The sequence below is a fragment of the Thamnophis elegans genome, chromosome 1 (genome assembly GCF_009769535.1).
Source record: "Thamnophis elegans isolate rThaEle1 chromosome 1, rThaEle1.pri, whole genome shotgun sequence".
NCBI lineage: Eukaryota > Metazoa > Chordata > Lepidosauria > Squamata > Colubridae > Thamnophis > Thamnophis elegans.
Genome location: NC_045541.1, coordinates 164,862,971 through 164,876,328, shown reverse-complemented (window position 1 = coordinate 164,876,328; position 13,358 = coordinate 164,862,971). Strand labels below are relative to the sequence as shown.

The 13,358-nt window shown below is 40.8% G+C and overlaps 1 protein-coding gene across 1 annotated transcript; it reads left to right on the top strand.

Annotated features, from left to right (window-relative positions):
- The first annotated feature begins 70 nt into the window (after nucleotides 1-70).
- ZNF511 (zinc finger protein 511) lies at nucleotides 71-6,113 on the top strand. Its single transcript, XM_032237743.1, has 6 exons — nucleotides 71-167; nucleotides 413-486; nucleotides 1,285-1,486; nucleotides 2,424-2,548; nucleotides 3,401-3,592; nucleotides 4,920-6,113. The coding sequence occupies exons 1-6, from the start codon at nucleotides 81-83 to the stop codon at nucleotides 4,987-4,989; spliced, it is 750 nt and encodes a 249-aa protein (XP_032093634.1). The 5' UTR covers nucleotides 71-80; the 3' UTR covers nucleotides 4,990-6,113.
- The last annotated feature ends 7,245 nt before the right edge of the window (nucleotides 6,114-13,358 follow it).

Sequence of the window (13,358 nt, the reverse complement as noted above, 5' to 3'; positions counted from 1 at the left end):
ACCGTCCTCCGCACGACCCGGAAGAAGAAGCGCGCGCGCGCTAAGTTTCAAGAAGGGGAGAGAAGCGGCGGCGGGAAAGAATGGCCAGCGGCGGTGGTGGGGAGGGAGGTCCTTTCCGTTTCCGCCCCGCCGTGATCCGTTACCCGGCGGACCATCCCTTCTTCGAGGTAGGGAGACTCCTTGCTCTGCCTCCCGAGCTGGGGGTCGGCCTGCCATCGAAGCGGGCCGCCGCCGCCGCCTTCGATGGTTGTAAATCAGGGGTCCCAAGCTTGGCAACTTTAAGACTTTTGGACTTCAACTCCCAGAATTCTCCAGCCGGCTATGCTGGCTGGAGAATTCTGGGAGTTGAAGTCCAAAAGTCTTAAAGTTGCCTAGTTTGAAGACCTCTGCTGTAAATCCTCTTCCTCCCCAGGATGGCGACGTCCACCGGCATATGTACCTCCAAGGTCTCCTGGAAAACGTCACGAAGGACACGGAAAGACCCAGGTGAAGATTGGGAGAGTTATCTGTAGAAGTGCCAGTGTCCAAGCTGGGGGGGGGGGGATCTGGGTCTTTGTCCCTCTCCCTGAATAAAGGCTTCTGTTTCCAAAGGCAGGATGTTTTTAATCTTTTTAAGAAGACACTGATCAGCCATTTGTCTGGGATGTTGTAATGCAGGGGTGTCCAACCTTGGGAACTTTTGGGACTTGTGAACGTCAATTCCCAGAATTCCCCAGCCAGCACAGCTGTTCATAAGTCTTGGAATTTCAAAGTTGGACACCCCTGATTTAGTCTCCTGCTTGAGTACGGGGTTGGACTAGATGACTTCCAAAGTCTCTTCCAACTTTATGATTGTCCCAAAGGTGCTTTTTTTGAAGAAGCAACTGGACTTTCTTGTTCTTCTTTGAAGGTGTTTCGCTTCTCATCCAAGAAGCTTCTTCAGCTCGGAGCCTCTTGGAAAAAAAAAAAAGCACCTTTGGGACAACCATGACCTGGTTGACTGAGAATCTTCTTCAACAACTTTGTGACTCTTTTATCTCCCTCCCTCCCTCTTGCTCCTGCGTTATAAAATCTTCAGCAGAAACAAGCTCATCCATAAGGGAGAGTTACACTAAATGCCTACCACCCCCATGATGATGGGGATGATTCTACTCTATTTACGTTGTTCCTTTAATAACAAAACAACTCCCAAAGCAACTTTCAACCACTGTAAAGATTGTAAATAAAAATGCACTAAATAAATAAACACAACCCTTCTAGAATGTTGCAATCTGGTAAAGACTTGTTTTCTGTGTTTTCTTTCAGAACCTCTGAATTTTCTTGCCAAATTGATGGCTGCTGCCAGGTTTTCAACACCTTGGAGAGCTATGAACATCATTACAACATGCTGCACAGGAATGTGTGTTCTTCTTGCAAACGAGCCTTCCCTTCAACGCATTTGTTGGATGTTCACATTTTGGAGTGGCATGATTCCCTCTTCCAGATAATGGCAGAGAAGCAGAATATGGTAAATGGCCATGAGACCTATAGATTGCCTGCTGTTCAGTAGCTTCAGTACAAACATAAATCATAAAGCTGTTATATTAACAGCTGCAATAATTTTGTAATCAAGAATGTTACCATTCTTGGTAACCAGCATAACCACCATTTTTAGTTATAAAAAAATCCAAGAACATAAGCAGTGCTTGTAGTTCACTTTTCTCTTGGGTATTGAAAACAGTAAAACTGCCTCATGGTTAGTTCACTTCATGGGTTCATGAACTACCGTATTTTTTGGAGTATAAGGCGCACCAAGATTTTGAAGAGGCAAATTAAAAAAAAGTTTTGGCACTCTGCAAACCTCCCAAAAACAGCCCGTTTTTCGTGAAAAAGGGCTGTTTTTTAAAAAAAGGCATGAATAGCCTTTAGGAGGCTTGTAGAGTGCTCCTGGGGGGTGCCCCCCCCAAACGAGCAAAAATGGCCATTTTGCAAAAACAGGCCCTTTTTTGTCAAAAAATGGCATGCATAGCCTTTAGGAGTCTTGCAGAGTGCTCCTGGGGGCTGGAGGGGGGGTTAAAATTGAGCAAAAAACAGCCCGTTTTTCACTCATTTCTGCCCTCCCCAGCCCCCAGGAACACTCTACAAGCCTCCTAAAGGCTATGCACAGCCATTTTGGTGAAGGGGGCGGGGTTTCAGGAGGCAAAAATGCTGTATTCAGTGTATAAGATGCACCCAGATTTTCACCCTCTTTTGAGAGAAAACGGTGCGTCTTATACACTGAAAAATATGGTATTGTTAGCTCTGTCAGCTGATGGCACTAAGACCATCCCTAAACTTGTTACTTGAGTTGGGAAGATCAAACTTATGTTCTGCCAGTACAGTCCCTAACAGTACACTAATAACTTCAAAGAAAAGAGTACAGAGTACTGATCAACCATCTTATTGGCTTTTCTGCCTCTTTCCAGTACCAGTGCTTGGTGGAAAGCTGTCCAGAGAAATTCAAGAGCAGCAAAGACCGCAAGGATCACTTAATCACAGTTCATCAGTATCCATCTGATTTTCGCTTTGATAAATCCCTGAAAGCGCAAAGGTAAATGTGTAAATGGTTACATGGAATGTATGTTCCTCACAGCTCATTAGAAATGTTTTGATCTGATCTATGAATGACAGATAATCTAAAATCCAGAAGATCAGTTCCTAGTTATGATTACTGTTCAATCTGTATTCTTTTTCTTGGAAGATAAAAATCGACTTGAACTAATCGACTTGATTAGTTAAATTAGTCTAAAGGAGAGTGGCTGACCCATAGTTGGTGAATAAGTCGCTCAATAGTGAGATGAATGTCATATAAATGTAATAAAAGTAAATGAGGAATGAATGCAAATACTTGTGTCCCAGGATAATGTTGCAGGAACCAGTCTGAGATCCGGACCCTCACCACTGTCCCGGCCTTCCGTAAAGCGACCAAGACCTGGCTGTTCCGGCAGGCCTGGGGCTGTTGATTAATTTCCAGCCCCATTTGATGGAATGGATGTTGTGTTGATTTTAATTCTGTAATTTTAAATGTTTTAAATGCTTTTACTTGTGAGTCGCCCAGAGTCCCTAGGGAGTGGGCGGCATACAAATTCTATTAAAGTTTAAAGTTTGGGTCGGTTACTGGGACCAGGGGTTTAGTCTTCCAAGCTTTCGGATTTGTGCTGGAGCCCATTGTCGGGGCACTTCTTTCTCACCAGAATGTGAGAGCGAATAAAATAAATGAGTTTTGTGGTAGAATACAGACCTGAAGCTAGGTTTCCCTGCTCAAAGACCAAGCTAAATCACTACCAATAATGTTTTCTATATGACTGCTTAAAAGGAAAAAAAAAAGACTGGCATGGATGTTAAAGCTTTTCTACAATGTTCTTGCCATCTGTTTTGACTCTGAGCTAAATTTCTGCAATAGGAAAGAGAAAGCGAGGCCTTCATCAAAAGAAAGCAATGTGCCCATGGATATGGCTGTGGAAGATTCAGAACAATTACATGTTGAGGCCATGGAAATAGGTCCAGATGAGCATATAATGGAAAGTGACTTTCAGTCTGAGACGGAGTCTACTGTCGACTCTCCAGCAGGTGGAAAATGGCTCTATAAATCAAGGTTGGTGGCTTGCTTTTTTCAGATGGCTTGGAACCATCTTTTGGTATGAACATCCACCTGACTGCATGGAAACATCTATCTCTTCAAGAATTAGAATATTTTTTTGTCACTGGAGACAAGGTAGTATTTATTGAGATATTTTTTTTTCTGCCTAATGAATATTTTTCAGCGAACTAATATCAGATTTCTGGAGTTCCTGTCCAATCTCATCTAATCTCATCATTGGAAATTAGCAAAAATCTGATAACCAGCAAATCTGGATTTAATTGGTAAAATTTAATAATTTGAAAACTTCACAATGTCAGAAATGTTTAAGAGATGTTAAATATGCTCAGTTCAGAAATAGTTAAAGAATTACCGTATTTTTTGGAGTATATGACGCACTGGAGTACAAAACACACCAAGGTTTTGAAGAGGCAAATTAAAAAAAAAAAGTTTTTGCACTCTGCAAACCTACTAAAAATGGCTCGTTTTTCGAGAAAACTGGTCCCCCCCTCAAAAAAAGGCATGGATAGCCTTTAGGAGGCTTTCAGAGTGCTCCTGGGGGGTGCCCCCCAAAATGGGCTCATTTTTTGTCAAAAGATTTGCATGCATAGTCTTTAGGAGGCTTATAGAATACTCCTGGGGGCTGAGGGGACAAAATTGAGCAAAATATGGCCTGTTTTTCACTCAATTCTGCCCTCCCCAGCCCCCAGGAGCTCTCTGAAAGCCTTCTACAGGCTCTGCATGGCCATTTTGGTGAAGGGGGCAGGGCTTCGGGAGGCAAAAAATGCTGTATTCAGTGTATAAGACGCACTCAGATTTTCAGCCTCTTTTTTGAGGGAAAAGGGTGCGTATTATAGTCTGAAAAATACGGTAATTCTGTCTTTTAGCTAATTGCTGACTAAAGGGGGGGAAAAACTGGCAAGACTCATGCAGGATCTGAAGCATTATTTTTCCTCTTTAGATATGTATACTGCAAAACTAATATTGTCTTTCAACTATAGCAGACTATGGAATTATTTGGAAATATAAGAAACATTAGGACAGGACTACTACCGGGTCTTGAACCTTTTGGGACCAGGCTGTGGAACTGGTGGGCACATACACGGGCGAGCAGTAGGTGACCAGGCATGCACATGCTTCATTTGTGCAAATGGCAGATGCATGTGCCCACCACTTGCACAAATGGAGCTATACCACCCCCTCTCTCCCTGCCCCTGCTACTCCGCAAAGCTGGAAAAGTTGGAGAATTCTGCTTTAGGAGGACTTGTTACCCTGTATTCAGTTGTTTATTGTATTACTATAACTAAGCCAGGTTGCACTGTTGTCGCATTTTGTCTTTCAGAATTCCACCCACTATTTGTTTTGGGCAAGGGGCTACCCGTGTCTTCAAAGGCAGAAAAAAGAAAAGCTGAATATGACAGCCAGGAGGAATTTCATCAGCAGAAAAGTGCCTTAAAACTAGAGCAAAGCTCCGGCTTCATTTACTAGGAAGTCAGGGAAATGAACAGAGGCAAAGCTAGTTAAATATTGGAACTGGTTCCTGCCCTTCCCAAATGGAGGTATTTTAGTAGGAGCTGCAAAATGCTACTTCTGACCTGGTTGTTGTAGTCCAACTCCATTTAAAGTGTCAGAAATAAAAGTAAAGGTTTCCCCTGTCCGGTCGTATCCGACTTTGGGGTGTGTGTGCCCATCTCCATTTCCTAGCTGAGGGAGCAAGCATTGTCCAAAGATGATTCCGCAGTCATGCTTCACTTTGGTGCATGCAACTTTGTTACCTTCCCACCAAAGTGATACCTATTTATCTACTCACATGTGCATGCTTTTGAACAGCTAGGTTGGCAGGAACTAGGGGAAGAATAACCACTAGACCACTATCTCCCCTATGTGTTAGAAATAGCCCAGGTCTGTTTCTAGAACATTTCAAATGATAGGGTGTGGAACTCTTATAATAATAAAACAGCACCTGTGCTGTACAACTATCCTGATCTTTACACCAACATTGTAAAGTAGGCTGCCGTGTTGCTAAATATCAGATAATATCAGACAATTCAAGAGATACAGGTGCATTGGGAGTTGTTGAGTTCAGATTTAATTCTGTTGTGCCTGAATGGGTATAAGCTTACTTTGAAATGCTTCTAAGTAGTTATTTTGCACTGTTTGTGAGAATGACTTCTCGCTATGCTGCTATAAGGTGGTTTTTAAAATTTATTTTTTATTTTATTTATTTATTTATATACTGTCTTTATGATGTTCACAAACAACTCAAGAGGGCAAACGTATCCAACCTGTGTTCTTCCTCACCCACCTACCCCCAACAACAGCTCTGTGAGGTGTATTGGGCTGAGAGAGATAACTGGCCCACGGTCCTCCATCTGGCTACTGATGCCAATATACTTCAGAAATCCTTCAAAGCAGCAATGGCTGACAAATACAAAAAGTTGTTTGCCTGCCTGTGTCTGCAATATAGGTAGTCTTCAACTTACAACAGTTCATTTAGTGACCTTTCAGTGGCTCTAAAAACATGACTTACCGTATTTTTTGGCGTATAAGACTCCTCAAGAGGCTGAAAATCTGGGTGCGTCTTACACACTGAATACAGCATTTTTTGCCTCATAAAACGCCACCCCCTTTGCGAAAATGGCCATGCGTAGCTTGTAGGAGGCTTTCAGTGAGCTCCTGGGGGCTGGGGAGGGAAGAAATGAGCAAAAAACGGGGTTTTTTTGCTCAATTTTGCCCCCACCCCACCCCCAGGAGCACTCTTTAAGCTTCCTAAAGGCTATCCATGCCCTATTTTTGACCAAAAAAGAGCCCGTTTTCGCAAAAAACAGGCTGTTTTTTGCTCGGTTTTGGTCCCCCCATCCCCCAGGAGCACTCTACAAGCCTTCTAAGAGCTATTCACACCCTTTGGGGGGGGGAATCAGGCCCCTTTTTTGTGAAAAACGGGCTGTTTTTGAGTGGTTTGCAGAGTGCAAAAACTGTTTTTTAAAAAATTGCCTCTTCAAATCCTTCGTGCATCTTATATTCCAGTGTGTCTTATACTCTGAAAAATACGGTATGACCATTTTTCAAAGTTAAAATCGTTGCAACATTCTCGTGACTATGTGATCAAAATTCAGACGCTTGGCAACTGACTCATATTTATGTATCCCAAGCTCACATAATCACTGTGACCTTCTGACTAGCAAAGTCAATGGAGAAGCCAGATTCACTTAACAAATGTGACAGGGAAGGTCGTGAAATGGGGCAAAATTAACAAATGTTTCGCTTAACAACAGAAATTTGGGGCTCAATTGTAGTTGTAACTCGAGGACTACCTGTATATATGTTACTCAATTCCAAAAAGCTCTGAATGTCTTATAGATAAAAAATACGATGAATGGAATGAAACGCAATAGAATAGAATGAAAATGTTAATCCAAATTACTTGGTTTAATCCGAATAACAATAAACTTTTCTAACTATTATCACCTTAAAGATAACTGTGTCAGGGTTCTAAGTAACACCCCCAACGAAAGAAGACTCTGAGGCTTGAAGTTCCTCAAAGTTCCTTTTTATTAGAGATGTCATATTGGCACATCTGGGAAAACCCAAATCTGAAAGCTTCCAGGTTTTCCCCACCCAAAAGAAAGTCCAAGCCCCTGCCCAGCACCCACATGTCTGTCACATGGCCCAATCAGGCACCGTCCCAACCGGAGGTGCCTCCTAGTCATACCCTTCCAGGTGCAGGGCAAGAGGTCCTTGACTCTCTCAGAAAGGAATGCTATTACGACTATATATCTTTCATACTCCATATAATCCTCTCTCCCATTTTCCCACAGCATTAAATGGAGCAGGCCTGAAGGCCCATTGCAAAAGATGGGCTTCCAGGCCTGACAAACTCAGTTCTTTGAGATAGGTTAGAACAGAAATGACAGAACAGACTCCAGAAATCTGACTGGACCTATAATAACAGGATATACTAACGGAGTCTTTAAAGTCTGACTGAGTTTTCTCCTCTCCCTCTTTTATGATAGTGAATTAGGGGAAAGTTTTTTTTTAATGTCTTGGTATTGCCTGGGGTCAAACTTCAGGTAGTCCTCAACTTGCAACCATCCATTTAACAACTGTTCTTTTTACAGTGACACTGGAAAAAAAAGTGTCTTTCAATTGGTCATCACGTTTAAAACCGCTGCAGCATCTCCATGGTCACATGATCAGAATTTGGATACTTGGCAACCGGAGTGTATTTGGGATAGTTGCAGCATTCTGGGATTGTGTGACCGCCATTTGCAATCTTCCCAACTGACTTCCAAAGCAAAGTCAATGGAGCAAGCCTGATTCATTTAATGACTCTACGATTCACTTAACTGCAGTGATTCGCTTTACTGACAGAAGTAAAGGGAGAAGACAATTTTGCAGTAATCCAGATCACATGAGTCAAGTAGTAGTTTAAAAGTGGAACCTTTGAACGGCAACTGGCAACCAATACAACTCTCATTCTAGCAAACTAGGAGGCCTCCTTAGTTGGTTGAGCCTCCCCCCTTCCCTCCCTGATGTAGTTTTCAAAGGCAGCTGCATATTGTATGAGTTGCAATAATCAAATAAAAATTATCTGGGCATGAGCAACTCTGAGTGGGTCTTTTGATCTAATCTAGTTGTGACAGCTGGACAGAATTATGCAAAGTAGACTCTTAAGAACACCTCCAGGTTACAAGCTAGTTTGATCAGGGGGACTGCAGCTCATCTTGAATTAAACACATCTCAGCTTCCAAACCTTCTTCCACTCTTTCTTCGTGGGATTGAGTCTGTTTCTCCCTATCCAGACCTTTAAAACCTCCACCAAGAATAGTGCCTCAACCATATTTCCTATCCCTGGGTTGAATGTTCTTCCATGGAATTTGGCTCCAACTCTGGTTGACTCATGGAAGCAGCTGAAAATGGAGCTGTTCCAGAGGGCATCTGAGGTGTAAAATTTTGTATTTTTCATTGTAAGTTTTTGTAATTTTGATTTCTATTGCTACTTACTTGCCTTGAACCGCAAGAATTGGCCTTGATGACTGCCACTGTGTTTGATTTTGAAAAACAGTTGGCATATCAGCAGGACAGTAATGGTAAGGATGAAGAGGGTTCTATGGTTTATGCTTGTTACAAAAAAAAGAAAATTTACGGAAAGAGATTAAAATAACAAAGAAGAAACCAGTCAACAAAGAATAAAAAAACCATAAAAATATTTCTTTCCTGTTGCCTGGCCTCATTGTCTCTTCTTCCCCTTGCCTGCTGCATTCAGTTTTGGTCGCCACGATGTAAAAAAGATGTGGAGACTCCAGAAAGAGTGCAGAGAAGAGCAACAAAGATGATCAGGGGAGTGGAGGCTAAAACATATAAAGAACAGTTGTTGGAATTGGGTATATTTAGTCTTATGAAAAGAAGGACTAGGGTAGACATGATAGCAGTGTTTCAATATCTCAGGGATTGCCACAAAGAAGAGGGAGTCAAACTATTCTCCAGGGCACCTGAGGGTAGAACAAGAAGCAATGGGTGGAAACTAATCAAGCAGAGAAGCAACTTAGAACTGAGGAGAAATTTCCTGACAGTGGAACAACTTGCCTCCAGAAGTTGTGAATTAAATCAGTGGAACAGCTTGCCTCCAGAAGTTGTGAATGCTCCAACACTGGACGTTTTAAGAAGATGTTGGATAACCATGTGTCTGAAGTGGTGTAGGGTTTCCTGCCTGAACTAGAAGACCTCCAAGGTCCCTTCCAAGTATGCTGTTCTATTCTAAGTACACAGATTAGAATATTTATTACAAAAAGGTCACAGTTCTGAGTAAATGTTTTCATTGGCTCATTCACCCAGTTCAAATCATATCAGAAATCAAGGATTTTTAAAAATTACATTCTGCAATACTGAACTGTACTTGCCAATTTATTGGAATGATGAGATTTTGAACTCTTTGTAACCATTCAATTTTGCCACCTTGAATTCTGGTCTCCTGTCAAAATGTGCCCCATTTGAAACTTCAAAATTAGGGGCAAATTCCATCACCAATTGTACTATAGATTATTGCAGAGGGTTTGTTATTTAAATCTTTGTGTTAGGAGAACTGCTCACTCTATTGTTTTTGATAATTTAGTATTGACCATTCAGAAGGGAGAAGTTCCCTTATCTCTACCACTAAATTTGTTCAAGCCTTCTATGGGGATGGATTTTGTCTGAAGATATATGAATATCAAATGATGTGTCTACTAGATTATGTTATCTTCACACTTGTTGACATATTCAAAGTCCAGGTATATTATGATTTTAAAAGGTTTGTATCCCTTAATATTTTGTCTTAGGTAGAAATAGAGAAAAGCAACGATCATTTATGATCATTTGTTTCATCTTGGAGGCAAGCAGAAATAATTTTAGGTGCCTAGAGATAATTCCAAATTCCCACTATTCTAAAATGCAAGAAAAGTAGAATGTTTAATATGGTCTAAAAACATGCTTGATTTGCTATATATGATATAAAATAAATAAATACTTGATTAAATTTGTTTAAATGTATTTCTTTTTTTTATAAAAAGTTTTTTATTTTTATTCTCTTATATATAGTTATAGGTATACATTCACATAGTTATTGTTCTATTGTTATAGAAAGGAAAATATTAATATATATATGTTCAAGAATAAGATATTGAGGAAAAAAATAGTTAGGATATGATAATGAAGAAAAGGGAATAGGGAAGGATAAGTATAAAATTATAAGAGGGTTTGCGGGAATACCATCCTGAAAATACACCAGTTCAGAGCTGAAAAGAGACAAGCACGACAACAGAAAAGAAAAGGAAGAAAATAGGAGAGGAGAAGAGAGGAAAGGGGAGAGAAGGAAGAAAGAGGAAAGGAGAGGAAGGAGGGAAGGGATAGAAAGAGAAGGAGGGAGGGTATGAGGGGGAAGAGGAAGAGGGGTAGGGGAGAGGTAAGGGAAATAGGAAAAGGAAAGAAGAGGAAGGAAGAAAGAAGGGAGGGAGGGTGAAAATAAAATAAAAAATTGGGTGGTGACAATACAAAGAAGGTGTATGGGATGGTAAGGAAAGGAACCTGGGATATTTATTTTAATTTCTTATATGGAAAAACAAACATGTAAAAGTGATAAAGATAAATATTAACATTAAAAGTATTTCTGCAAATGACATTTTGCTTGGCAATGGAATGATAAACATGGAACTACGCATCTGAAAAGGATAGATTGGAAAGTGAACTTATTAAGATCCTGTCTTAATAACTGGCATGCAGGAACCCTGTTTGGATAGGGCCTTCTAAACCATACAGCACTATGGTGGAAGCACGTTTCCCAATATGGTGTGCGTAGCTTTTGTTTTATGTAATAACTATAGAGAAGCAAACTGGCAGCTGTTACTGAAGAGATGTTGCTTGAGCTTTTTGAGTTCTTCCATCATAAGTAGGAAGTATCCATGAACACCTGAGGTGTTCATGGATAAAAAAATAGAATTATTCAGTCCATGGGCTGTAGGTGATGCAGCACTATGAGATTGTGCTGCTGAATTTGGGCAACTTGTTTTTAAGGCTTATGAGAAGCTTTCGCGGGGTCCTTACGCAATAGCACTTAGACTTACATACCACTTTGTAGTGCTTTTTACAGCCCTCTCTAGGCGGTTTACAGAGTCAGCCTATTGCTCCCAACAATCTGGGTCCTCATTTTATCCACCTTGGAAGGATGGAAGACTGTGTCAACCTCGAGCTGGTGAGATTTGAACTGCTGAATGCATCTAGCAGTCAGCTGAGCTGGAGTAGCCTGCAGTACTGAACTCTAACCACTGCGCCACCGCGGCTCATGCCCAACTTTAATTCACTTCCAGACCCCAAAATAGGTTTAAAATGTCTGTCATTGATTCACAGTTCTGGTGACATCAGAGTACACCATCAAATAGCCTTCAAAGAGTTGTGGCCTTCTTACTTTCAAGTGCTGCCTTTTCTTCAAAAGCACCAGAACCGCCAACTGAGCTAATTAAAATGCGTCACGGGGAGTCTCATATTCTAGCACTCCAGTAAGGAAGCTACAAGAACATATAGTGACTAGATAAGGCCTGAGCAGATTGTGAAACGCATGGAACCAAGAAAAAAGCATTTCCTATTGAAGAAACCCTTTATCCTGTAGTGGTGGTGTTCTAACTAAAGTGGATCCCATCTAAATAGGTTCAGCATCATATCCTGAGGTGTTCATGGATTAAAAAAAATAGAATTATTCATTGGCCAAGTGTGATTGGACACACAAGGAATTTGTCTTTAGTGCATATACTCTCAATGTAGATAAAAAGACAAGATACATTCGTCAAGAATCATAAGGTACAGCACTTAATGATAAAAAACTCCTACAGATCAATGTGATTTGATGTGTGCTGCTGTACATATTACTTAACATCAAGACAATTGTTTCTAGATGAGCATCAGGACCCTAGAAACTTTAAATAAGATTTTAAGAAGCCATTTTAAGAAAACATTCTGTGTTTTATTCCTTCACGTAAAGCCACCAATAACTTTGAGAAATAAGCTAAAATATAACAGAGTACTTTTGGTAACATCACAAATTATATTTCTCTCATTTTTTTCTCTCCTAAGTTGAGGAGGATAAATTTCCCTATAGGTGAATCAATGCAAACAGAGTTTTCTTCTGCCTTAGGGTGAAATGGCTGAGGGGGTGCCCATCTTCAAGATACAATGGAGTATCTGGGAGTTACAAGCATTTGTACACAATGAAATCACTTGTAAGAAGGCTTACAAGTGAACCAAGAAGAGAAAAACATGCCTAGAGCGAATTAACAGGTTTGGAGGAAAGAGAAACAAGGCAAAAAAGAGCAGCAGGGCTTTTTTCCCCCTATTCCCTATTGCTTTGTAGAAGAAACAGTGCTTTGCCCATAAATAATGCAATTTCTAAGTACCCCGAAGGTACCAAAAAGACAGGCTGTTATCTTCACACACTGACAAAGTAGCCTAATGCATCTCCGATAGAAGTTATTGCTCTTCAGTCAACAGTCTTTTTAATGGCTTGTATTTTCTGTTTGACTGTCCGCTTCAGCTGACATACAAGTCTTCAATCCTTGGAGTTTATGCACACAGGCACACACACAGACATGGGCTTGCTTTTTCTACATTAAAAAATGTATCTGATGTAGCCAAGGACTAGTGAGGCATCTCGTGCCACATGAACACAACACCTGCATTGTGATAACCCACCTTTAGGGTTTAATATATTGTGTGAACATGTTTTTGGCCATGTGCTTAAGGTCTGGTGAATGACTGTTGATGATGAACAAAACATTCAAGTACAGCAACACGGCTTTAAAGGGCAGGGAAAGAGATGCAGAATGTTAGCTATACCACCTGGGAAGTAGCAGAAGTCAAAATGTACTGTCCTAGAGAGGCACCTTTCCATACAGAGGCTATATTGACAGTCTTCTGCAAGGGGGAGAGGAGTAGCAAATGATGTGTGTCGTGACGAACCATGTGGCTTCCATCAGCACAAAGTGGCCATTAACTACTATAGCCTGTTGTTTGAAGTTTGCTTCTGTTGATTCGTTGATTCCATGTGTTGTATAAACCGGAGAAAATTGAATAAATCGCTACAGTTTTCAGACTAAATGTAGCAATGCATGTCATGGAAAACAGCTTGAGGCAACTTCAGAAACAAACATGAATACAATGAGAATTTTATGGAGTAGGAAATATTTCTTCAGAGTATTATGAAAGTGTAATTTGCGAACCATCCATGGAAACACCCATGAAAAGTAGAATATGCCAA

Excerpts from the sequence above, each read along its gene's own strand:
- ZNF511 (XM_032237743.1), top strand. The coding sequence starts at position 81 with ATGGCCAGCGGCGGTGGTGGGGAGGGAGGTCCTTTCCGTTTCCGCCCC. Across the intron at positions 168-412 it reads CGGACCATCCCTTCTTCGAG|GATGGCGACGTCCACCGGCA; the intron begins GTAGGGAGACTC and ends CTTCCTCCCCAG. Across the intron at positions 1,487-2,423 it reads TGGCAGAGAAGCAGAATATG|TACCAGTGCTTGGTGGAAAG; the intron begins GTAAATGGCCAT and ends GCCTCTTTCCAG.